The sequence below is a fragment of the Leucoraja erinacea genome, chromosome 36 (genome assembly GCF_028641065.1).
Source record: "Leucoraja erinacea ecotype New England chromosome 36, Leri_hhj_1, whole genome shotgun sequence".
NCBI lineage: Eukaryota > Metazoa > Chordata > Chondrichthyes > Rajiformes > Rajidae > Leucoraja > Leucoraja erinaceus.
Window position 1 is genome coordinate 2,426,261 of NC_073412.1, and position 27,867 is coordinate 2,454,127.

The 27,867-nt window shown below is 45.5% G+C and overlaps 1 protein-coding gene across 1 annotated transcript in view; it reads left to right on the forward strand.

Annotated features, from left to right (window-relative positions):
- Positions 1–2,352: 2,352 nt before the first annotated feature.
- hcn4 (hyperpolarization activated cyclic nucleotide-gated potassium channel 4) overlaps positions 2,353–27,867 on the forward strand; it is a 162,901-nt gene continuing 137,386 nt past the window's right edge. Inside the window, exon 1 of the mRNA XM_055662923.1 lies at positions 2,353–3,167. Within this exon, the coding sequence (XP_055518898.1) occupies positions 2,437–3,167 (731 nt within the window). The 5' untranslated portion in view covers positions 2,353–2,436. The remainder of the gene's footprint in view (positions 3,168–27,867) is intronic.

Sequence of the window (27,867 nt, forward strand, 5' to 3'; positions counted from 1 at the left end):
GTGCTGCAAGCGCTAGCCCTGTCCCACGGTACGAGTTCATTCCAAGAGCTCTCCCGAGTTTAAAAAAAAATCAAACTCGTGGTAAGCACGGAGAATGAACGTAGCGGGTACGTCGGAGCTCGGGGACGTCTCTTAGCGGCTCGTAACGCTAACGGCAGATACTCGGGAAGACTCGCTAACGGCAGGTAAGCTCGGGAAGACTCGTGAAGATTTTTCAACACGATGAGAAATGTCCACGAGAGCCCCGAGTACCGACGAGCGGCCATTACCGTAAATCTCCGAGTTGGAATCAGGGCAAACTCGGGAGAGCTCTTGGAATGAACTCGTACAGTGGGACAGGGAGGCAGCAACTCTATCGCTGTGCCACAGAGCAAGCCTACACAGGGATTGTACTTATGTATGGAAATACTTTACTGAATTATATACAAAAAAAATGTTTTCACTGTACATATGTACATATGACAATAAGGAACCATTGACCATTGAGTAACATATTATGTACTAGTGTAGAAATGCTGGGTAAAACCATACATCATTGTCACAGGGAAGATTGTTATTTCTGTTGATTTAATGATGACTTCACTGCTTGTGGATGTCGCTGTCAGGCCCAGGATTTATTACCCATCACTTCGATGCTCCCTGAGCCAGGGACCAGAAGACAGTTCAGAACTAAACACATTGACAAGCTTGAATTCAGACAGACACAAAATGCTGGAGTAACTCAGCGGGACAGGCAGCATCTCTGGAGAGAAGGGACTGGCTGATGTTTCTGGGCGAGACCCTTCTTCAGGCTGAAAAAGGGTCTCAGGCTTTGTCTCAAGTTATTCAATAAAATAACTTGGTTTGTCCCTTTCCTGTTTTCTCTCTCCCCAGATACCACCCGCCCTGCTGAGTATTTCCAGCATTATTGCTTTTAAAAAAAAGTTATTAATGCTGGAAATACTCAGCGTGATCTAATATGATCTGAAGCAAATGGTTTGGAGAGCATCGGTTGAAATGCCATTTAAGACTGAACAAGGCTTCCTCATTTTTTAATATTTGACATATATTTATATGGGGAGAAGGCAGGCACGGGTTATTGATTGGGGATGATCAGCCATGATCACATTGAATGGCCGTGCTGGCTCGAAGGGCTGAACGGCCTCCTCCTGTATCTATTTTCTATGTTTCTAAGGTAGACAAAAATGCTGGAGAAACTCAGCGGGTGCAGCAGCATCTATGGAGTGAAGGAAATAGGCAACGTTTCGGGTCGAAACCCTTCAGGTTTCGACCCGAAACGTTGCCTATTTCCTTTGGGTTTCGGCCCGAAACGTTGCCTATTTCCTTCGCTCCATAGATGCTGCTGCACCCGCTGAGTTCCTCCAGCATTTTTGTCTACCTTCGATTCTCCAGCATCTGCAGTTCCTTCTTCAACTTTGGGTTTCGGCCCGAAACGTTGCCTATTTCCTTCGCTCCACAGATGCTGCTGCACCCGCTGAGTTTCTCCAGCATTTTTGTCCCACCTTCCATTTTCCAGCATCTGCAGTTCCTTCTTAAACATGTCCATGTGTCTATGTCTATGACATGGAGAACACGGCGTGGCCACACACAATTCGGATCCTCAGCCGGCATTCCCTTCCCCCTCCCTCCCCTCCGTTTACAATTGCACTCAAATCAAATGTCAAACGAAGACAGATAAACAATACCTGGGCAGCCACGGTTTCAGCACAGGCAGAGGAGAGGAGAGGCAGAGGAGAGGAGAGGTGGAGCGAAAATCCCGGGGAAGTGGCTGAAGGAAAACAATATCTTCGCGGCTCACAGTTACGGTTCAAGTTTGCAACATTTGCGCACTTTGGCAGATGGACCTGAGTTTTACCAGCCCCAGAATTGCGTGGCTCGGCTGATGGAAGGGTGGCTTCTCGGGTTAACACCTAATCGGGAGGGTGTCTCCTATAGCAACCCAAAGGATCGGATTTCTCTTCACATTGAAGGCGCCGCTCGGTGAAGGACACGGAGCGCTCTTCCCCATTGTAATAGGAATTCTCCTCTTTATTTCCTAATCTTGCCGACCAGTGATGCGCAGACGTGCAGAAAGACAACCGCTAGCCTGCTTTGTGTATGTCGTGTGACCAGGAGGGTAAACGGCTGCTAATTCCATTTCCCCGTGCTTTTTTTTAATTTAATTTTGTGTGTAATAAAAACCCAACAAAATTCATTCTTGTTTCTTCGGGGAACCAGCTGCCTGCGTTCGGATCGAGGACGGGGGGAGATAATTCTTGAAGAAAGTTTACAAGAGCTCAGATACTGTGATAAAGGGGGAGGGAGGGAGGGAGAGGGGAGGGGGGAGTGGGGTGCGATGCTTGGCTTCGCTCTCTCTGCTCATCACGGCGACTGTGGGTGAGATGGTCCGAGCTCTCCGGAGATGCCAGTGAGACGGCCGCCGCAGTCACAAGCGGCATGTTGGAGGAGAAGGGACGGTTTGGTGGAGCGGGTGGTGGAGGCGAGATGGAAAGGTTGCCCCCCGCCATGCGGAAGAGACTGTACAGCCTCCCTCAACACATAGGGACCAAAGACGGCTTGATGGAGTGTGACGGGGACAGGGAGCCGGGCAGGAGAAGCATCAAGATGAAGCATCTGCCCTCGCCCACGGTGGGAGGTGCGAGGTGGGCTGGAGATGCCAAGGTTGGAGAAGGCAAGACGATGGAGACCGACCTCATCAAGACCAGTTCCAACGGGGACTGCCGGCGCTTTCGAGGGAGCCTCTCCTCCATCGCCAGCAGACACCTCCACGAAGCCGACGTGGCGGAGGGCAAGCGGCTGATCGGCGAGGGGGAGTCCACACCGAGCGAAGGCACTAACCCCGGCAGCGAGGACGGCTCCAGCTCCGGCTCCATCTCGGGCAACGCCTCGGAGGAGAGGGGACGGTCGGGGGCCAAGGAGCAGGCGGCAGCCGAGCAAGAAGCGAGGTCGGCGCTCTTCAAGGCTGACGGCGCCGACCAGATCTTCCTGGAAGACGACTTGAGAGCCAGTCAAAGCGGCTTCATGCAGAGACAATTCGGAGCCATGCTGCAGCCTGGAGTTAACAAGTTTTCTCTGAGAATGTTTGGCAGTCAGAAGGCGGTGGAAAGGGAGCAAGAACGGGTCAAATCAGCTGGATTTTGGATAGTTCATCCCTACAGTGACTTCAGGTAAGATTTGTAATTTGTCCTGTTGAGTTATTCCAGCATTTTAAGATTACCCCTTCACTCTATTTAATAGAAACATAGAAACATAGAAATTAGATGCAGGAGTAGGCCATTCGGCCCTTCGAGCCTGCACCGCCATTCAATATGATCATGGCTGATCATCCAACTCAGTATCCCGTACCTGCCTTCTCTCCATACCCCCTGATCCCCTTAGCCACAAGGGCCACATCTAACTCCCTCTTAAATATAGCCAATGAACTGGCCTCAACTACCCTCTGTGGCAGAGAGTTCCAGAGATTCACCACTCTCTGCGTGAAAAAAGTTCTTCTCATCTCGGTTTTAAAGGATTTCCCCTTTATCCTTAAGCTGTGACCCCTTGTCCTGGACTTCCCTAACATCGGGAACAATCTTCCTGCATCTAGCCTGTCCAACCCCTTAAGAATTTTGTAAGTTTCTATAAGATCCCCTCTCAATCTTCTAAATTCTAGAGAGTATAAACCAAGTCTATCCAGTCTTTCTTCATAAGACAGTCCTGACATCCCAGGAATCAGTCTGGTGAACCGTCTCTGCACTCCCTCTATGGCAATAATGTCCTTCCTCAGATTTGGAGACCAAAACTGTACTCACTTCAAATTACTTCCAAATTATTCCTCCATCCTCCAACCCCTATTCACACGCGAAAAATCTGTGGGAAGACTGGTGTGGAGTTTGAAGGAAAAGAGTTACAGTGTTAGAAACCAGTGTCTGGAAACGCAGGGGTATAAATTCCAGAGCTTCGTCCGTTAACATGGGATCGATTGCCACAACGTGTTGAAATGTCCCCTTAGGAGAAAACCCAGAACTAGGCGTTATTGGAGGGGCAGGGACCTGTAGAGACTGGGGATCTTGAGCAAAACACAAAGTGCTGGAGGAAGATTAGACAAAAATGCTGGAGGAACTCAGCGGGTGCAGCAGCATCTATGGAGCGAAGGAAATAGGTAACGTTTCGGGCCGAAACCCGGAAGGGTTTCGACCCGGTTTCGACCCGAAACGTTGCCTATTTCCTTCAGGGTTTCGACCCGAAACGTTGCCTATTTCCTTCAGGGTTTCGACCCGAAAAGTTGCCTATTTCCTTCAGGGTTTCGACCCGAAACGTTGCCTATTTCCCCACGCTCCATAGATGCTGCTGCTGCACCCGCTGAGTTTCCCCAGCATTTTTGTGTACCATCGATTTTCTAGCATCTGCAGTTCCTTCTTAAACACAAGTGCTGGAGGAACTCGGCCATTCAGGCAGCTCCCGGTGGTGAGAAATTGCGAGGTGATGATGCTTGCGGGTCGGGGACCAATTCTTCACATTCGCTTCAGAGTTAAAAGTTGGGAAAGAGAGGTGCTCGTCCCTCCATCAGTCTGAAGTAGGGTCCAGACCCGAAATGCCGAGTGTCCATTTCCCTCCCCCAGATGCTACCTGACCCGCTGAGTTCCACCAGTCGTGTTCAAGAAGGAACTGCAGATGCTGGAAAATCGAAGGTGCACAAAAAATGCTGGAGAAACTCAGCGGGTGCAGCAGCATCTATGGATTCATAGTTTCTCCAGCATTTTTGAGTTCAAACAGTTGCTTTGATATCAACGCAAAAATGGGCATTTAAAAAATATTTCGACTGACGTCTCCCCTTGAATGTATACGCGTTATACGAATTATATGGTTAGGTAATAAACCTGGAGAAATATACACGGTGTTCTTGCAACCAGATCTCAATTTTCAACGTGTCGGCAAATCACGATAGTTTTTTTTTGTGTGTACAGGGTAAACTTCACCTTGAACTTTTAAAGTATGTTATAGCAAATCGCTGGAGTATTTGGAGCCGTTTTCAATTTCTCTTTTATAGCACACAGTTTTGGAACCTTGTACAGTTGTGCCTCGTTGCAAAGTAGGGGATTAATACAATGTGTTTAAGAAGGAACTGCAGATGCTGGAAAAATCGAAGGTAGACAAAATAACAGAGAAACTCAGCGGGTGCAGCAGCATCTAGGGAGCGGAGGAAGTAGGCAACGTTTCGGGACGAAACCCAAAGGAAATAGGCAACGTTGCCTATTTCCTTCACTCCATAGATGCTGCTGCACCCGCTGAGTTTCTCCAGCATTTTTGTCTACCTTAGAAACATAGAGAATAGGTGCAGGAGGAGGCCATTCGGCCCTTCAGGCCAGCACTGCCATTCATTGTGATCATGGCTGATCATCCCCAATCAATAACCCGTGCCTGCCTTCTCCCCATATAAATATATGTCAAATATTAAAAAATGAGGAAGCCTTGTTTAATCTTAAATGGCATTTCAACCGATGCTCTCCAAACCATTTGCTTCAGATTAACGCAGATCATATTACACCCTTACATCAGGAATAGCGGATTAATAACATTTTTTTTAAAAGCAATAATGCTGGAAATACTCAGCAGGGCGGGTGGTATCTGGGACGAAACGTTGCCCATTTTCCTTCGCTCCATAGATGCTGCTGCACCCGCTGAGTTTCTCCAGCATTTTGGAATAATCCAATTTGCTGTCTTCCTGAATGCATTTTCTGTTCGGCAACTCGAGTGAACGAGAAGGGAAGGCTGTGGGGCGGGGAGGGGGGGAGAGGAAAAAAGCGAAGTCCCAAGAGACTGCAGATGCTGGAATCTTGAGCAAAACACAACGCGCTGGTGAAATCCAGCAGGTCAGGCAGCATCTGTGGAGGAAATGGACAGATGATGTCTCTAGTAAAAAAAACCCACGCCACCTAGAACAATCCCCTGTGGTCCGGTGGTCTCATAGTGTCAAGACTCTTAGTGTCATAAGTCTAGAGTGTTTTATTGGCATATGTCCCGAAACTCATTCATACCGAAATTCATACCAAGATAGACACAAAAAGGCTGGAGTATCTCAGCGGGCAGGGAGCATCTCCGGAGAGAAGGAACAGGTGATGTTTGGGGCCCCGAAACATCACCCGTTCCTTTCCTCCAGAGATGCTGCCTGTCCCACTGAGATACTCCAGCTTTTCGTGTCTTATTCCTGACTGATTCCTGGGATGTCAGGACTTTCATATGAAGAAAGACTGGATAGACTCGGCTTGTACTCGCTAGAATTTTGAAAATTGAGGGGAGATCTTATAGAAATTAAGGGGTTGGACAGGCTAGATGCAGGAAGATTGTTCCCGATGTTGGGGAAGTCCAGAACAAGGGGTCACACAGTTTAAGGATGAGGGGGAAATCTTTTAGGACCGAGATGAGAAAAAGATTTTTTCACAGAGAGTGGTGAATCTCTGGAATTCTCTGCCACAGAAGGTAGTTGAGGCCACAGTTCATTGGGTATATTTAAGAGGGAGTTAGATGTGGCCCTTGTGGCTAAAGGGATCAGGGGGTATGGAGAGAAGGCAGGTAAAGGATACTGAGTTGGATGATCTGCCACGATCATATTGAATGGCGGTGCAGGCTCGAAGGGCCGAGTGGCCTCTACTCCTGCACTTATTTTCTATGTTTCTTGTCTTTTTTAAACCAGCATCTGCAGTTATGTAAACAGGGTACTCTATGAACACCATCATATACAACAGCAAAAGTTCAGAATAGGTTGACAAAATAATGTTGTTCCAAATACACACACAATGTCCCCAAGTCGATGCAGTTCGTAGCCTAGTTGGAGTATGTGATGCTCAATAGCCTGATCGACACACAAAAAAGCTGGAGCAACTCGGCGGGACAGGCAGCGTCTCTGGAGAGAAGGACTGGGGGGGTGGAGAGAAGGGTCAGAGGGGGGGTGGAGAGAAGGGTCAGCGACTTAAGAAACCACAGATACACGGCTGTGATGCTCGGCGGCGCTATGCATGAACATTAGTTCATTCTTTACTCTAGAACATTTCTTTACTCAGAGAGTGGTAGCTGTGTGGAATGAGCTTCCAGTGAAGGTGGTGGAGGCAGGTTCGTTTTTATCATTTAAAAATAAATTGGATAGTTATATGGACGGGAAGGGAATGGAGGGTTATGGTCTGAGCGCAGGTATATGGGACTAGGGGAGATTATGTGTTCGGCACGGACTAGAAGGGTCGAGATGGCCTGTTTCCGTGCTGTAATTGTTATATGGTTATTAGCGTCTGTAGACCGGTGGGTTGGTATCCTTGGTTCTGAAAACTCACACTGCTAGTCGCGGCTGCAGCTTTCAGATACGATCCCTGCGGCCACAGAGTACAATTAATATCAGGATATTTGAACAGAGCCCATTTAATCTTCTCCACCGTTTAATAACAAACGTTCCCCGCAGAAGAAGGGGGCGGATAGTTGCTGTCCATATTTGAAGAAGGGCATCTACTTGGAGAAGGGAGACACAAATGCTGGAGAAACTCAGCGGGTGCAGCAGCATAGAAACATAGAAATTAGGTGCAGGAGTAGGCCATTCGGCCCTTCGAGCCTGCACCGCCATTCAATATGATCATGGCTGATCATCCAACTCAGTATCCCGTACCTGCCTTCTCTCCATACCCCCTGATCCCCTTAGCCACAAGGGCCACATCTAATTCCCTCTTAAATATATAGCCAATGAACTGGCCTCAACTACCCTCTGTGGCAGAGAGTTCCAGAGATTCACCACTCTCTGCGTGAAAAAAGTTCTTCTCATCTAGGTTTTAAAGGATTTCCCCTTTATCCTTAAGCTGTGACCCCTTGTCCTGGACTTCCCTAACATCGGGAACAATCTTCCTGCATCTAGCCTGTCCAACCCCTTAACAATTTTGTAAGTTTCTATAAGATCCCCTCTCAATCTTCTAAATTCTAGAGAGTATAAACCAAGTCTATCCAGTCTTTCTTCATAAGACAGTCCTGACATCCCAGGAATCAGTCTGGAATCAGTCAGCATCTATGGAGCGGAGGAAATAGGCAACGTTTCGGCCCGAAACCCTTTGGGTTTCGACCCGAAACGTTGCCTATTTCCTTCGGGTTTCGACCCGAAACGTTGCCTATTTCCTTTGGGTTTCGTCCCGAAACGTTGCCTATTTCCTTCGCTCCATAGATGCTGCTGCACCCGCTGAGTTTCTCCAGCTGTTTTTGTCTACCTTCGATTTTCCAGCATCTGCAGTTCCTTCTTAAATACTCGAAGAACGGCTACTCAGGCTAAACAAGCTATGAAGAATAGCTACTCATGGCTACTAAGAATCAGGAATAGCTACTTCCCCACAGCCATCAGGCTATTAAACCTGGCTCGGACAAAACTCTGATTATTAATAACCAACTATCTGTTATTTGCACGTTATCATTTTATTTATTCATGTGTGTATATATTTATATTATAGTATATGGACACACTGATCTGTTTTGTAGTCAATGCCTACTATGTTCTGTTGTGCTGAAGCAAAGCAAGAATTTCATTGTCCTATCAGGGACACATGACAATAAACTCACTTGAACTTGAAGGGTTTCGACCTGAAACGTTGCCTATTTCCTTCGCTCCATAGATGCTGCCTCGCCCGCTGAGTTTCTCCAGCACTTTTGTCTACTCAATGAAAGGGTTTGACTTCAAAGTGCGAATGACCCCACGTGGGTGAAACGCTGATTAAAACCCGAACCACGCGATTTCTATTTAGTTATTTATTTATTTTTGCCCGCAGAATTAAAGTTCTCCAGAACTTCACCAACAATCCAGCGGCCTCACTCGATTTACTTTTTTTGTAGGGTAGTTTTATGTCCATCACCTTCTAAACATTGAGATTCATTCTTCCCCTCAACCCGCTGCAGAAGAAGGATTGGCCACGCTGAAAGAACTTCAAAGAAATGATGCCCCTGTCCCACTTAGGAAACCTGAACGGAAACCTCTGGAGACTTTGCGCCCCACCCAAGGTTTCCGTGCGGTTCCCGGAGGTTTTTGTCAGTCTCCCTACCTGCTTCCACTACCTGCAACCTCCGGCAACCACCCTGCAACCTCCGGGAACCGCACGGAAACCTTGGGTGGGGCGCAAAGTCTCCAGAGGTTTCGGTTCAGGTTTCCTAAGTGGGACAGGGGCATTTCTCCATCATTAATGGTTGTAGAACAGCGATGACAAGGCTTTAACCTTGTGTATGTGTTCAGATGATATGATCAACGGCTGTGGCAAGGTGTCAATAATTTACAGTTGACATCTGAATCCAGAGGTGAGTTTCCACCTTGTCCACCCCAACCAGTCCAGAAATAGCACCAGCACACATTGACACACAAGCTCAATACTTTCAGGCGAAATTAATATCTGCTATTTTAACAGAGCCCATTGAAATTGCTTATTTAATCGACATTGTTTCCCTGTCTCTAAAACACATCATCCTTTTGGTAAGTATTGGCAAACATTGGCAATCTTTCGCACATGGTATAGTGGACAGGAAGGCAATAGACAATAGGTGCAGGAGGAGGCCATTCGGCCCTTCGAGCCATAATGTGATCATGGCTAATCATCCCCAATCAGTACCCCGTTCCTGCCTTCTCCCTATATCCACTGACTCTGCTATTTTTAAGAGCCCTATCTAGCTCTCTCTTGAAACTATCTAGAGAACCTGCTTCCACCGCCCTCTGAGGCAGGGAATTGCAAGGCACTGCAAGATGCTGGTTTACACCAAAGATAGACACAGAATGCTGGAGTAACTCAGCGGGACAGGCAGCATCTCTGGAGAGAAGGAATGGGTGACGTTTCGACTCTCAGTCTGAAGAAGGGTCTGGTCCAGAAATGTCATCCATTCCTTCTCTCCAGAGATTCTGCCTGTCCCGCTGAGTTACTCCAGCATTCTGTGTCTATCTACAGGGTATAATGGGTTAGACTCAACATATCATACTTCTTAATGAAATGCAACACAACAAAACGATTGCTAACATTATATTAAAAACCGAGGCACTTGAAAATGCGCTGGAGAAGACAGGATAGAGGCACAACAGATAGTGGAATCTGGAACAAAAACAAACTGCTGGAAGAACTCCTCGGGTGGAGCAGGGTTGATTGAATCATGATGTTGAATCCAGATCCGAAATTCCTGATTCCAGGGATGTCAGGACTGTCTTATGAAGAAAGACTGGATAGACTTGGTTTATACTCTCTAGAATTTAGGAGATTGAGAGGGGATCTTATAGAAACTTACAAAATTCTTTAGGGGTTGGACAGGCTAGATGCAGGAAGATTGCTCCCGATGTTGGGGAAGTCCAGGACAAGGGGTCACAGCTTAAGGATAAGGGGGAAATCCTTTAAAACCGAGATGAGAAAAACTTTTTTCACACAGAGAGTGGTGAATCTCTGGAACTCTCTGCCACAGAGGGTAGTTGAGGCCAGTTCATTGGCTATATTTAAGAGGGAGTTAGATATGGCCCTTGTGGCTAAGGGGATCAGAGGGTATGGAGAGAAGGCAGGTACGGGATACTGAGTTGGATGATCAGCCATGATCATATTGAATGGCGGTGCAGGCTCGAAGGGCTGAATGGCATACTCCTGCACCTAATTTCTATGTTTCTATGTTTCTATGAAACATCGGCCAGAGCTCTCCCTCCACAGATACTGCCTGACCCATTAAGTCCTTGGAAGAAAAGTTGATTTGCACAATAAAGAATTAAAAAACTGTACACAACTTATCTATGAACTGCCCTTGTATGTTGTGTACTACAAAAACTGCAGTTGTTATTGTACATCACGGGAAGACTTTAGCGAGAGAAATGGACCCTGGTAGGCAGAGTATTCACGGGAATGGGGGGTTGGGCAGACAGGAGGGTATAAATCCATGCCAGGGAAGCATAAAGTGGAAGAGAGTTCCTACAAGATCTAGGTACCCCAATACCTATTGGTCTGTGGACTAACAATACAGCATTTTTCATTAAAAAGCAATGTCATGTCTTCTTTTGAGACTAGACATAACATATTTTTTGCCATTCACTTATGTTTTGTCCTGCTAAATATACTCGATTATCATGAGACTCAGCTGGTGTCGGGACATCCTCAATAGATCCAATGAATAAATCTTCTTGTGTATGGCGTGCATGGCCTAAAGTTGTAGGTCAACTTGTTCTATTTGATCATGTTTGTGCACGTCGGGTTGGTTGCATTAGTCATGACCACGTGAAGGTTGCAATCTCCCACCCCAACACGGAAATAAAATCAATATATATTGTGCAGTTATCCACACTTCTAGGGGTGGTGCTTGAAGCTGATACCACACTGCCATTTAAAAGGTCTTTAGATACACACCCGAATGCACAGGAAATGGTGGGGTATAGAGATTAGGTTATCCTTGACATCATCTTCAGCGCAGGCTATGGGACAAATGACCAGTTCCTGTACTGCCCTGTTCTATATTCTCTACCTTCCATGTTAAATAGTAATCCCAGTGATATAATGCCATCTGAAATGCCATGAGAACATCAGTAATATCACCAATTTAGAACTATGATCAGCAGAATATCAAAATCAAAATCAAAAACAACATTTTTTGTTTCTGCCATCTAATTCATAGTTTATCTTGTTTAAGAAGGAACTGCAGATGCTGGAAAATCGAAGGTAGAAAAAAGTGCTGGAGAAACTCAGCGGGTGAGGCAGCATCTATGGAGCGAAGGAAATAGGCAACGTTTGAAGAAGGGTTTCGGCTATTTCCTTCGCTCCATAAATGCTGCTGCACCCACTGAGTTTCTCCAGCATTTTGTCTACCATCAGGATTGAGGCACTGCTAGCACCACTAGGCTGTCCCCAGTTTCTGTATGTTAAAGCATGCAGGCAGTTTAGGGTGTAGCTTTGGAATGTGTTATGACAGCTCTTGGCGTGAACATGTATCACTTTTTTTCAATCATGCTTTCTCCCGGCTGATTTTTCTTGAATCACATTGATTGTAAAGCTAGTCTGTGGTGTAATGAGTCACACACGATTTCATTGTGGTACATTGCATCACCTCCTCTTCTTGTTGTACCAACTGCAGGGTGTAGTGTGTGGGTAGCCCGCAGTTTCTCTGCTGTAAATGAGAAGCATGTTTAGTTCATTAATTCCCAACATGTGAATGGAAAGTCTTCAGTAAAGCCTTCAGATTAATTACAGGAGCCAGACCTGTGTAAAGATATACGTTTAAGAAGGAACTGCAGATGTTGGAAAACTGAAGGTAGACAAAAAATGCTGGAGAAACTCAGCGTGTGAGGCAGCATCTATGGAGCGAAGGAAATAGGCAACGTTTCGGGACAGCCTGTATGGCTCGTGAGAGGTCTCCTATGTTCGTGAGAGGTCTCCGAAGAGTCGTAGCATCTTTAGGGCTGCCGCTGTTGAAAATTTCGGCGACCTACCACGGGTGCCGGCAGTCGCCTATAAAGGTCGCGTAAGTGGGACAGGCCCTTTAAGGTAGACAAAATTGCTGGAGAAACTCAGCGGGTACAACAGCATCTATGGAGCGAAGGAAATAGGCAACGTTTCGGGACAAAACCCTTCTTCAGGCCCTTTAAGGTGCCTTGAAAAGAAAATCAACTGAGTTATTTTGTCGGCGGCACAGTGGCGCAGCGGGTAGAGCTGCTGCCTCACAGCACCAGAGACCCGGTTAGTTCAATCCTAACCTCAGGTGCTATCTGTGTGGAGTAAGAAATAGCACCTGAGGGAGTCGGAGTGTTCTGGTTTCCTCCCACATCGTGGGTTTATAGGTTAATTGGCTTCTGTAAAATTGAGGTAGCAGATGAGAGCGTTGTACTATAGTGAAGGGGTGATCGATGCTTGGCGTACTCAGTCGGCTTAAGGGCCTGTATCCATGCTGTGTCGTTCAATCATTCATTCCTCCTCACTTCACCCAACATCCTCTAAACCTTTGAAAGCTGAAACATTGGCCAGTTTTCCACTTGTTAACCAAAAAACACTGAGAAAGAAACAAGGACAATTCCTACCCCAGATTAAATCATCCAATCAGCACACACTAGGAATGACTTTCCTCCATTTAAACAAAGACACCTCACAAAATTATCAGTTTATTCCTTAGGCTTGACTCCAGCTTTTAAGGCATTTCAAGAGTTTATTTCGCAATGCAGAACTGTAAAGTGGAGTCATGAACACACTGTGTCTTTACTACTTTTATTGATATCACATAACCGTTGCTGCCCTAGCTGTACGTGGTCTGTCACCGGAGCTAGAGAGGGATCAAAGGGTGGGGAGGTTGCAATTATACTTCTGATATGGGGAGTGGTTAGTAGTGGTGAGGTCACTATATTAAAGGTACATGCACATGGCATCTACAAGAACTCACCCCTGGTTTTGAATTAATTTTAACAGTTCATTCTTAGCTTCTTGGCATTTCATAGCAGCAGAATTAGGCCATTCGGCCCATCAAGTCTACTTTGCCATTCAATCATGGCTGATCTATCTCTCCCTCTCAACCCCATTCCCCTGCCTTCTCCCCGTAACCCCTGACACCCGCACTAATCAAGACAATCAAACGGTGTTCCAGAATGGTAATTTTCTATGAACATTTTAACATCGGTGAGAATAATTGTCTTCATGTTTCAGTAATAGAATATTCAAAGGGAATAATAAGAGTGGAACCACACATATTCACGGGAAGTCGTTCCATACAGATTGTATTTGTTCTCACTGCAGAAGCTGTGAAGTGCAGTTAATATTTAGTTATGCTGCCTCTCCCTTTGCCATTCTCGATATTTTGTTTTGTTAATGCAATAATTTAAAAAAAATGTTCTCAAGTTTAGGTGACGTGATGTTTATATTTGTGTCCAGCTATTCCTGCTGTTGTTTTTCTAATATTAACATAGAAACATAGAAACATAGAAAATAGGTGCAGGAGTAGGCCATTCGGCCCTTCGAGCCTGCACCGCCATTCAATTTGATCATGGCAGATCATCCAACTCAGTATCCTGTACCTGCTTTCTCTCCATACCCCCTGATCCCTTTAGCCACAAGGGCCACATCTAACTCCCTCTTAAATATAGCCAATGAACTGTGTGGCCTCAACTACCTTCTGTGGCAGAGAATTCCACAGATTCACCACTCTCTGTAAAAAATGTTTTTCTCATCTCAGTTCTAAAAGATTTCCTCTTTATTCTTAAACTGTGTGACCCCTTGTTCTGGACTTCCCCAACATCGGGAACAATCTTCCTGCATCTAGCCTGGAATAAGGAACTGCAGATGCTGGAAAATCGAGGGTACACAAAAAAGCTGGAGAAACTCAGCGCGTGCAGCAGCATCTATGGAGCGAAGGAAATAGGCAACGTTTCGGGCCGAAACCCTTGCGGGTTTCGACCCGAAACGTTGCCTATTTCCTTCAGGGTTTCGACCCGAAATACAAAAATGCTGGAGAAACTCAGCGGGTGCAGCAGCATCTATGGAGCGAAGGAAATAGGCAACGTTTCGTGCCGAAACCCTTCTTCAGACTGAAGAAGGGTTTCGGCCTGAAACGTTGCCTATTTCCTTCGCTCCATAGATGCTCCATAGATGCTGCTGCACCCGCTGAGTTTCTCCAGCTTTTTTGTATTTTGTAAGTTTCTATAAGATCCCCCCTCAATCTTCTAAATTCTAGCGAGTACAAGCCGAGTCTATCCAGTCTTTCTTCATATGAAAGTCCTGACATCCCAGGAATCAGTCTTAAGCAGCTTGATTCATTGGGATGGCACAGTGGCGCAGAGGGGCAACACAGTGGTAGAGTTGCTGCCTTTCAGCGCCAGAGACCCGGGTTCGATCCTGACTACGGGCGCTGTCTGTACGGAGTTTGTTCTCCCCGTGACCTGCGTGGGTTTCCTCCCACACTACAAAGACCTACGGGTTTGTAGGTGAATTGGCTTGGTGTAGAATGTAGATTGTCCCTAGTGTGTGTAGGATAGTGCAGGGATCGCTGCTTGGCACAGACTGGGTGGGCCGAAGGGCCTGTTCTCGTGCTGTATCTCTGAACTAAACTAAACATTCAGAGTGAAGGAAAGCAGGCCAACATTTGACCTTCGATTGGTGCCCTCTGAGTCTGAATTAAAAGGTTTCCATGATTTGTCTAGGTTCCATCTCCCCACACAGATGTACACTAGAACTTTGATACTCCCTTAATGAAAAATTATATTAATAACCTACCAGATAATTTGTCCGTCTACCGGTATGTTATATTCAATGCTGGGTTGAACATAGGCATAGTGACACAGTTGCCTCATAGCACCGTGTACATGGATAGGACAGGTTTAAAGAGATAGAAACATAGAAACATAGAAATTAGGTGCAGGAGTAGGCCATTCGGCCCTTCAAGCCTGCACCGCCATTCAATATGATCATGGCTGATCATCCAACTCAGTATCCCGTACCTGCCTTCTCTCCATACCCCCTGATCCCCTTAGCCAGAAGGGCCACATCTAACTCCCTCTTAAATATAGCCAATGAACTGGCCTCAACTACCCTCTGTGGCAGAGAGTTCCAGAGATTCACCACTCTCTGTGTGAAAAAAGTTCTTCTCATCTCGGTTTTAAAGGATTTCCCCCTTATCCTTAAGCTGTGACCCCTTGTCCTGGACTTCCTCAACATCGGGAACAATCTTCCTGCATCTAGCCTGTCCAACCCCTTAAGAATGTTGTAAGTTTCTATAAGATCCCCTCTCAATCTCCTAAATTCTAGAGAGTATAAACCAAGTCTATCCAGTCTTTCTTCATAAGACAGTCCTGACATCCCAGGAATCAGTCTGGTGAACCTTCTCTGCACTCCCTCTATGGCAATAATGTCAAAGATATGGGCCAAATGCAGACAGGTGGGACAGGTGTCGCTGGAGCATGTTGATCAGCATTGGGCCGAAGGGCCTGTTTCCATGCTGTATGTGTCTATGACTCCATGACTGATAACCTTTGTCCTAAGTTACCAGTTCCAATATGTGTGTGGCTAACTGAAGAATGGTCTTGCCCCGAAACCACCTATCCATGTTCTCCAGAGATGCTGCCTGACCTGCAGAGTTACCTGGCATTTTATATTCTTAGTTCAGAGATGCAGCATGGAAACAGGCCCTTTGGTCTATGGAGTCCATGCCAACCACCAATCACATTTTCACACTATTTCTAGTGTTATCCCACTTTTGCATCCACTCCCTCTCTACACACTAGGGGACAATTTACAGAAGGGCCAATTAATCTACAACTAACCCGCACGTCTTTGGGATGTGGGAGGAAACTGGAGCACCCGGAGAAAACCCACGCGGTCACGGGGAGAACGTGCAAACTCCACACAGAGAGCACCCAAAATCAGGAATGAACCCTGGTCTCTGGGGCTGTGAAGCAGCAGCTCCTCAGCTGTTTCACCGTGTCGCCCAGCGTCAGATATGCAAGACCCCAGCATGGGCCAATTCCCTATGTCTCCATTGTACCTAACCTTGTTGATGCGTCAAGGAAGCATATCATTTGACTTGAACGGGTGTCGGGGATTATGGGGAGAAGGCAGGAGAATGGGGTTGGGAGGGAGAGATAGATCAGCCACGATTGAATGGCGGAGTAGACTTGATGGGCCAAATGGCCTAATCCTGCCCCCATTGCCTATGACCTTATTACCAATGTTTGATCATCTTAAAACAGCTACATAAGTTATACAATCACAAGTCATTACAAACCAGACCAATTCATTTTGCTTATTCCTGTTAGGAATTGGTGTATTTATACACAGAGAACGACCCATAGACTTCCACGGTTTCAATCTGTCATTATATTTAATGCACTTTATCTGTTCAGAGCTGTCTTCTGTGTTTTAAATTGGTAGATGCGTATCACCCGGTGTCTGTTTTAGAGGGCATTGCAACTGTTGCAAACAATATGACTTCTGTCCACTTATTTATTTCAATCCCCAGCCGTAACTGCGCTGACTGAGATATATATCATTTGTTCAAACTGTGAAATGGTTGGAACAGATGCATTATGATGGCATTTTAGTCCATTTGTAGTCTGTAATGTGAGGTAGTCAAAACAACGGAGAATTTAGACCTTAGACAATGGCTGGTGACACTGAACAAATAACATATTCTGATTGATAACATATCTAATGGATATTTTTGTTGATGTGGAAGTTTAGATTGATGGGGCCTTATGTGTAAGTAGCTGTTATTTCCTTATAGCTACCAGGGATGCCACTTTTTTTTCCCTTCTTCATTCACAAGATGTGCGATTTGCTGGCTAAGGTAGCATTTTTAACATTTTGACATTTCTAAACACTTGGTCTAAACACACCCAGTGTTAATTTATAGGCTGCTATATTACTGTAGCCTGCAGTTGGATGTAGGCCCCGACTGAGAAAGGATATCCTGCCTAAATTCTGAAAGGTATTAATAAATTAAGTCTTTTTTTTTTTTTAAAGCAATCTGTTTTTCAAGAGAAGGAGGATATAGGTTTAAGGTGAGAGCGGAATGATTTAATAGGTACCTGAGGGGCTTTTTTACACAGAGGGTGGTGGGTGTATGGAACGAGCTGCCAGAGGAGGTAGTTGAGGCAGATGGGATCACGTTTAATAAATGTTTGGACAGGTACATGGAAAGGATAGGTATAGAGAGATATGGGGCAAATGCAAACAGGTGCAACTAGTATAGAAACATACAAACATACAAACATAGAAAATAGGTGCAGGAGTAGGCCATTCGAGCCTTCGAGCCTGCACCGCCATTCAATATGATCATGGCTGATCATCCAACTCAGTATCCTGTACCTGCCTTCTCTCCATGCCCCCTGATCCCTTTAGCCACAAGGACTACATCTAACTCCCTCTTAAATATAGCCAATGAACTGTGGCCTCAACTACCTTCTGTGGCAGAGAATTCCAGAGATTCACCACTCTCTGTGTGAAAGATGTTTTTCTCATCTCGGTCCTAAAAGATTTCCCCCTTATCCTTAAACTGTGACCCCTTGTTCTGGACTTCCCCAACATCGGGAACAATCTTCCTGCATCTAGCCTGCCCAACCCCTTATAGATGGATGGTCGGTGTAGGCAGGTTTTGGCAAAGGGTCTGTTTCCACGCTATATCACACTATGACTAAAATAAATAATGTCTAGAAATGTACAGTTCATTCCTTACACCACCATCTCTGTATGAAAAACTTTTTTCACGGAGGGAAGTGGATATATAGACCAAGCTGCTAGAGGAGATGTTTGAAGTAGATACTATAACTGCATTTAAAAGACATTGAGACTGATGGGAAAGGTTTAGAGGGATATGGTCCAAACGGGGCAGGTGCTAGTTAACGGAGACGGGCCACGTTGGTCGGCATGAGCATGTTGGGCCGAAGGGCCTCTTTCTGTGCTGCATGGCTCAATCTCATAGTTTCATGCTCACCGTTATTGAGATGAAAATGTATTTAATTCGCTGAATGTAAAGTCTCCATTTGTCACTATAAATCCAAAAACCAAAACCATGACGTTGACACAAGAGATGGCAGATAGTGGAATCTGGAACAATGTATGGAAGAACAAAATGGGTCGGGCAGCATCTGTGGAGGTAAATGACAACAATCAAAATATTGGGTTGTGATATATTCATTGTGGGCCGAAGGGCTCGTTCCTGTGCTGTACTGTTCCAAGTTCTATTATTCAGTATCCCTGCTAGCTGTTGGGAGACACTGACACATATCCAAGGGATCTTTGTCACCGAATGTGACTTCACCTCCATTCTGCACCACCATGGGGGCACATCTTTGGGTCTTTGAGTGGTACAGCAAGGAAACAGGCCCTTCAGCCCATCCATTCCACCTTGCCCAAATCTTCATGGGAAGAATACCGTACTATGAATCAACGTGTACAACTATTGTGGAGCGGGACTAGAAGAACAAATGGATTGGTCCCATCTCCTGCAGTTCTGCTAGACTTGCTAAATATTTCTATCTAGAATCTTTTAATTTACACCCAGAGGATTGTACAGACATGTTGTGCAAATTCTTGTTTACTAAAGTCCAATTAATATTTTACTTGCTACTAATGAGTTGACTTTATGTCCTACATAATTAATGTGGATTCTTAATGTGAAAGTATCTTTCACACCCTCATGACAAGCTGTTTTACAATGTGGAAACATGATCTCCGGTCCACCGGGTCCGCGCCGACCAATGTCAGTCCGAGGACCCTACATTCGGTGACATAAAGGCCAATCTATCCACTGTGTCCAAGCTAACCCAATGTGCATTACATGAAGATAGACGCAAAACATTGGAGTTAAGGGCTTGTCCCACTTGGGCGTCATTTGCACGTCACGCGACCGCTCGTCACTGCCTACGTCACCACGCACCATGCACGTGTACTGCGCACCATGCGCTAATCACGTGCGCGTCACGACTCGTGCATCGTAACGCGTAAACGATGTCGCGTAAATGACGCGCAAATTACACCAAAGTGGGACAGGCCCTTAACTCAGCGGGGCAGGCGGCATCTCTGGAGAAAAAGAATGGGTGACGTTTTGACTTGGGACCCTTCTTCAGGCTCCACAGAGGGGGAGCAGTGAGAGAGGGTCTCGCAGAACTCCCATCCGAGAGAGGGGGAGAACTTATTTAAAGTAGGCGTACCTTGAGGAGTTTTAGCAGGGGAGCAGACAACATGTGCAGGAAGAAACTGGAGATGCTAGTTTATACCGAAGATAGACACAAAGTGCTGGAGAAACTCAGCGGGTCAGGCAGCATCTCTGGAGAAAAAGGATGGGTGACATTTTGGGTTGGGTTCTTCAGAATGGGCATGACTCTAAACTCTCTTTCTTGTCCTCAGCTCATAGTCCTGCTCTTCAAAGTTCTTCAAATGCCCATCCTTGTGCCTTTTAGATATGGTAAAAGTTTGCCTCCATCACCCTTTCAAACAGTGAATTCCATACTCTTACATGTTAAGGCCAGACATGGTAAAGCACCTGTTTCATGTTGGAAGACTCTCTGATTGTATTTCACACCACCTCAGGGACAAGTGGAGGGAGGCAGGTAACATTTTCAATTCGGGAATACAAGTTTTCCTGCTGTTAGTTTGACATGATATGGGCATATAGACAGAAACCTCAGCTGTGTAAGAATGGATAAGTAATACTTGGGCTGAATGGCACCGATTTCTCACCAGAAGCAGTTTAGTTTAGTTTAGTTTATTGTCATGTGTACCGAGGTACAGTGAAAGGGCATTTGCTGCGTGCTAACCAGTCAGCGGAAAGACAATACATGATTACAATCGAGCCATTTACAGTGTATAGATACATGTTAAGGGAACAGGGTTAGTTGCATTGCAAACAACAGCAGAAACGCCACTCCATTACATAGAACATAGACCAGTGTCGTGTAGGAAAGCAGTGCAGATGCTGGTTTAAATCAAAGATAGACACAAAATGCTGGAGCGAAGGAATGGGTGACGTTTCGGGTCGAGACCGTGCATCAGTCTGAAGAGTCTCGACCCAAAACGTCACCCGTTCCTTCTCTCCAGAGATGCTGCCTGTCCTGCTGAGTTGCTCCAGCATTTTGTGTCCATCAACTTAAAATGTATTCATTTAGTCATTTCAAATTTATTGATAACTGTAGCTGGCAGAGTGATATTTATTTCTCTGTGTAGCTTCCGAATCTGTCATTTAATTATTAAGTGTGAGCAGACTTTGGGATGAGCCTATGTTACACGGCCCTACCGAGGAGGAACTAGGAACAGCATATAAGGGTCCAAACGGGACAGGCAGCATCTCTGGAGAGAAGGAGGAATGGGTGATGTTTCGGATCGAAACCCCTCTTCGGACTGCAAGTCAGGGCAGAGGAAAAGAAGAGATATGGAAGGGTAAGGTGTGGAAATTAGTGTAAGGTCATGTCATAAGAGATAGGAGCAGAATTAGGCCATTCTGCCCATCAAGTCTACTCCGTCATTCAATCATGGCTGATCTATCTCTCTCTCCTAACCCCATTCTCCTGCCTTCTCCCTGTATAACCAAGTGTAAACAAGCATCTGCGGTTCCATCCTACACATGTAAGGTTCCCTCACTGATAAAATAATTGGATTCCCTAGTTTCAGATGAAAATGAATTTGCTCAAAAGCAGCAACAATCTGCTCAACACCTCTGTCATTCAGTCTGCAGGAAGCTCACTTGTCCAATTCACGGACAGTTAAAATAATCAGATCAGTCTGAAGAAGGGTCTCGACACGAAACGTCACCCGTTCCTTCTCTCCCGAGATGCTGCCTGTCCCCGCTGAGTTCCTCCAGCATTTTGTGTCCACCTTCAAAATAATCAGATGGCAGAATGAGACCGGCTGAGTAACTCCAGCATTTGATGTGTTTTTCCTTCGCTGAACTTGAGCACTGTTTTCCGGCATGAACCCTGTATCCCTCGTCTCTCTGTCTTGTGTTCTGTTGTGACATTCAGTGGCAATGACTTTGCAGACGCTGAAAGTCACAAGAGGAGTGCCGTACACATCTGCCACTAACTGCGTGTTTCCTGTTGGCAACTGAAGAGAGGTATCTGATTGCTTCTCTGATCAATATGATCTCTGGTCTTTAAAATGATGAGAGGGATGGACAGAGTTGATGTGGACCAGCTTTTCCCTTTGAGAATAGGGAAGATTCAACCAAGAGGACATGACTTCAGAATTAAGGGACAGAAGTTTAGGGGTAACATGAGGGAGAACTTCTTTACTGAAAGAGTGGTAGCGGTGTGGAATGAGCTTCCAGTGGAAGTGGTGTCGGCAGGTTCGTTGGTATCATTTAAAAATAAATTGGATAGGCATATGGATGAGAAGGGAATGGAGGGTTATAGTATGAGTGCAGGCAGGTGGGACTAAGGGAAAAAAGTTGTTCGGCACGGACTTGTAGGGCCGAGATGGCCTGTTTCCGTGCTGTAATTGTTATATGGTTATATGGTTAATATCACCGCTGTTTGTGGGATGTTGTCCATGCAAAATTGGCTGCCAAGGTTCCAATGTTAAGCTAGTGTCTTCTTGTCAAAAGCATATCGATGAGTCTGAAGACCCGAAACGTTGCCTATTTCCTTCGCTCCGTAGATGCTGCCTCACCCGCTGAGTTTCTCCAGCATTTTTGTCTACCTTCAATGAGTGAGAAGCAGGGTCTCGAAGTCTGACCTGAAACGTCACCTATCCATGTTGTCCAGAGATGTTGCCTGACCCGCTGAGTTCCTCCAGCACTTTACATCCTTTGATGCAAAGCATCTAATGCCCTATGATGATGAAAACAGCTGGAACCTTAATAATAACTCTCCATGTATAGTTAGGTTAGTTTATTTTACAGCGCGTAAACAGGCTTTTTGGCCCACCGGGACCACACCGACCAGCGATCCCAGCACATATCCCACACACTCCTTGGGACTATTTATACACATACACCAGGCCAATTAACCTACAAACCTGTGCATCTTTGGAGAATGGGGGGAAACCGGAGATCTCCGCTCGGCCACTGGGAAAATGTACAAACTCCGTACAGACAGCACCCGTAGCCGGGATCGAACCCGGGTCTCCGGCGCTGCAAGCGCTGTAAGGCAGCAACTCTACCGCTGTGCCACCATGGCCGCCCTTGTCTTTTCCAAATGATTAACCACATTATTACAATATTAAAATAAAAAAATTGCACTTCCCGCATGTTCGGCAACTCCCCTCAATAAAATAGAGGACATTTGACCCATTGTCATCACCTCCCAAAGCATCAGGCCAGTTCCATCAGAGTTCCCTGTAGCCTATTCAATGGTTCAATCGATAACTATAGTCACACGCATAATTAAACATTAGATAATGAAATTAAAGTGGCACAGCTGGTAGAGTCACTGCCTCACAGCGCCTGAGACCCCGGTTCGATCCTGACTTCGGGTGCAGTCTGTGTGGAGTTTGCATGTTCTCCCTGCGACCTGGTGGGTCACCTGCGGGTGCCCCGGTTCCCTCCCACGTCCCAAAGATGTGCGGGTTTGTAGGTTAACTGTGTCGGGAGTGGATACAAAAGTGTGATAACGTTACATGGCACTTGCGTGAATGGGTGATCGATGGTCAGCGTGAACTCTCTGGGCTCAAGGGCTTATGTCCACTCTGTATCTTTCAATTAATAAATCAATCTCTGACCTGAACAGCAAACTCCGTACTCTGTAACTGCACTTCGAGACACCTCAGCTAGTGGAAATATTAGCTCTGCAAATCCTCTGTCAATCTCCTTAAGAATATTTCAAAGATGTTTTAAATTACGTTTTTAATACTATTTTAATATTTGATTCATAATTAAAATAACAAATCAAACTTTAAAATAGCTTAATATTGTTAAATAGTTAGCTAAGGGTGGCACAGTGGTGCAATGGAAGAGTTGCTGCCCTACAGTGCCAAAGTTAGTGCAATAGTTAGCTAAGGGTGGCACAGTGGTGCAATGGTAGAGTTGCTGCCCTACAGTGCCAAAGACATGGGCGTGATCCTGACTACGGGTGCTCCAAACTGAGTTTGTACGTTCTCCCTGTGACTGCGTGGGTTTTCTCCTGGTGCTCCGGTTTCCTCCCACACTCCGAAGACGTGCAGGTTTGTAGGTTATTTGGCTTTGGCAATGATTGTAAACTACATTTCCTAATCTGAGGAAAGACATTCTTGCCATAGAGGGAGTACAGAGAAGGTTCACCAGACTGATTCCTGGGATGTCAGGACTTTCATATGAAGGAAGACTGGATAGACTCGGCTTGTACTCGCTAGAATTGAGAAGATTGAGCGGGGATCTTATAGAAACTTACAAAATTCTTAAGGGGTTGGACAGGCTAGATGCAGGAAGATTGTTCCCGATGTTGGGGAAGTCCAGAACAAGAGGTCACAGTTTAAGGATAAGGGGGAAATCTTTTAGGACCGAGATGAGAAAAAAAATTTCACACAGAGAGTGGTGAATCTGTGGAATTCTCTGCCACAGAAGGTAGTTGAGGCCACAGTTCATTGGCTATATTTAAGAGGGAGTTAGATGTGGCCCTTGCGGCTAAAGGTATCAGGGGGTATGGAGAGAAGGCAGGTACGGGATACTGAATTGGATGATCAGCCATGATCATATTGAATGGCGGTGCAGGCTTGAAGGGCCGAATGGCCTACTCCTGCACCTATTTTCTATGTTCTATGTTTCTAAACTGCCCCTAGTGTGTAGGCTAGTGTTAATGTGCGGGGATCGCTGGTGGGCCGAAAGGCCTGTTCCCGCACTGTATCTCTAAATTAAACTATATTAAAAGTAAAAGTTGATTTGTAGTTATTAAATGCCTTCATCATAGACATTGAAACGTTATTAAAATGCCTTTGACAGCTGTCAAGGTGTTTTGGAATTAGGGCCTTAGGGTTCAACACCTGAGGCCTACTTGTTGCTCAGAGACCACTCTTCCCGAGTGTGGGGGTCACAGTTAGTTTGGCCTCCGGCACTTGGGAAAGGTGAGTCTATGAAGGAAGAATGTACTGGTTTGAATTGGGAGCAAAATAAATTGCAACACATGAATAACAAATAAAATAATAAAATAAAAGTGGCAAAAAATACCGTGCTGTATCTCTGAATTAAACTAAACTAAAACTAACATTGTTTAAGAAGGAACTGCAGAGGCTGGAAAAGTTTCTCCAGCATGTTAGTCCACCTAAAACTAACATTGGACAGGTACATGGATAGAGAGGTTTACGAGGGATATGGGCCAAACGCAGGCAGGTGGGACTAGCGTAAAAGGGGCATCTTGGTCGGCATGGGCAAGTTGGGCCGAAGGGCCTGTTCCCATGCTGCATGACTCTATTAGTCCTGGATTTTCAACATGCTGAAAATTTTCGCCAACCTGCAACGACCTATGACAGGTTCCGGCAGTCGCCGAAAAAGTCTTGTAAGTGGGACGGGTCCGTATGGATCTGTTTTAAAGTTGGAAATAGAAAAGTAAATTTTGACAGTCCTCGGCAGATTAGCTAATATCAATAATGGGGAGAAAGGCTCACGATGTTTGAATTAATACATTCATCAGAATAGACCTCGGATGAACAAGCTGGGACAAAGATACTGATTAAATGGTCTGTGTGGCCTCTTTAGCTTGAGTGCAGTGAAATACGCTCTCTAGGGCTATGAATAAAGAACAGCCAGCACTCACTAATCCCAGGGGAGTCCCTCATCTCAGGAACCACCTTAATGGCCTCCACAGAGTCACAAAGCTCTTTATTATAAAAACCAACTGCATCAGATTGAGAATCTCTATGTTAAAATAACTGGAGCTTCCAAATGAAACCGCAGTTCCCAATTAAAGACGTCAGTGTTTAGTTCTTTAGCTGTCTTATCTCATTTTGCAGTATTATGTTGACATTTATTTGATGTTTAAGAAAGAACTGCAGATGCTGGAAAAATCGAAGGTAGACAAAAATGCTGGAGAAATTCAGCAGGTGAGGCAGCATCTACGGAGCGAAGGAATAGGTGACGTTTCGGGCCGAAACCCTTCTTCAGACATTTATTTGATGGTGCAGTTGTAATATGTGTTTTACACATTCTGAATTTGCAGGGGGGGTAGCGCCCAAAATACTGAGGCTGCAGAGTACTGTTATCACAGCAATCTTATAAAGGAGTATAAAATCTTGAGAGGAATAGATCGGGTAGAGTCTCTTGCCCAGAGTAGGGGGATTAAAGACCAGAGGACCTGGGTTTAAGGTGAAGGGGAAAAGATTTAACAGGAATCTGAGGGGTAACTTTTTCACACATGGAACAAGCTGCCAGAGGAGATAGTTGAGGCTGGGACTATCCCAACATTTAAGACACAGTTAGATAGGTGCATGGATAGGACAGGTTTGGAGGGATATGGACCAAGCTGCCATTGGAGGTAGTTGAGGCTGGGACTATCCCAACATTTAAGACACAGTTAGATAGGTGCATGGATAGGACAGGTTTGGAGGGATATGGAACAAGCTGCCAGAGGAGGTAGTTGAGGCTGGGACTATCCCAACATTTAAGACACAGTTAGATAGGTACATGGACAGGTTTGGAGGGATATGGAACAAGCTGCCAGAGGAGGTAGTTGAGGCTGGGACTATCCCAACATTTAAGACACAGTTAGATAGGTACATGGACAGGTTTGGTGGGATATGGATCAAAGGCGGGCAGGTGGGACTAGTGTAGCTGGGACATGTGAGCAAGGCGGGTGCTGGAAAGTTGGGCCGAAGGGCCTGTTTCCACGCTACATCACTATATAACTCCGTAATTAAAGGGACATTGCTGAACGGAGAGGGATTGTGTTATGCGATCGTGGCTGTGTGTGTTCATCCATTTACTCACAAAGCGGGCACCAGTTGTGCCGTGTTTAGAGAAGCTGACGGAGGTTGTGCTGTAATTAAAGGGAATTCCCTGTATTTACAGGGAGGACATTGTGATTATAGGCACTGTCCTGTTGTATGTGCTCCCAGGCTGTGCTACATTTACAGGGGTGTGTTACATTTATAATGGCATACTCTATTTACACAGGCTGTAATTATGGGGGTGTTCCCTGAATCTACAGAGGCAAATGTTGTGATCACTGCAACTTTTTTTATAAATTCGATCCCTTCATAGACTAGGCTGAATTAAAGAGGTGCCATATTATCAGTGGGACTGTGCTGTATTTGTAAAGGATCCACTGCATTTGAAGGGTAGAGCATTAGATGAAATATATACATAGTAGGTCTCTATTCTGCTGTGTCCTGTACCAGTCTTGTCTGTACGGGAAGGAACTGCAGATGCTGGTTTAAACCGAAGATAGACACAAAAGGCTGGGGTAACTCGACGGGTCAGGCAGCATCTCTGGAGAAAAAGAATGAATGACATTTCGGTTTGAGATCCTCTTCAGACGGTCTGAAGAAGGGTCTCGACCCAAAACATCACCCATTCCTTCTCTCCAGAGATGCTGCCTGTCCCGCTGAGTTACTCCAGTATTTTGTGTCTGTACTGTTGTGTGTTTTTAAAGGTCTTAAATCTGTGACCCCCTCACAGACACACCAGCTCTCTATCTATAGCTGAACCCTTGTCAGTGAATTTTAGCCAGCGGCACGGTGGCGCAGCGGTAGAGTTGCTGCCTTGCCGCACCTGAGACCCGGGTGCTGTCTGTATGGAGTTTGTACGTTCTCCCCGTGACCTGCGTGGGTTTTCACCGAAATCTTCAGTTTCCTCCCAAACTCCAAAGACGTACAGGTTTGTAGGTTAATTGGCTTGGTGTGAGTGTAAATTGTCCCTAGTGTGTGTAGGATAGTGTTAATGTGGTGGGGGTTGCAGGTTGGCATTTGCTCGGTGGGCCGAAGGGCCTGTTTCTGCGCTGTGTCTCCAAACTAAACTAAACTGAAGTACATGCCTTTACATGATCGCAACTTCAAAAGAGAGAAAGGATAAACCTTCCATGAAAGTGTCAGAATAGACAGTAAACTCTTGGACAGTTTTATTCAATGTTAAACGTTTAAATCAACAGAAGCAAGAAATACCTGGCAGTCTAGAAATTCATTCCTGCACTAAATATACAACATTGAGCATCAAAAATGCTACTCTGCTTTCAAAATTAACTTAGGTTGATTTTAAATTTAATGGATAATGCGTACATACACTCTCAGGCACAGGCACGCACACAGTCACATACTGTATATATATATATACACACACATACGCTCAGCCACACACACACACACACACACACAAATACACACACATATATACACACACGCACATGCACACACACATACACACACACACACACACACACATACAGACACAGAGGCACAGACACACACACACGTATACACACATATATATACATATATACATATATCACACACACACACACACACACACACATATATACACACACGCATATATATATAC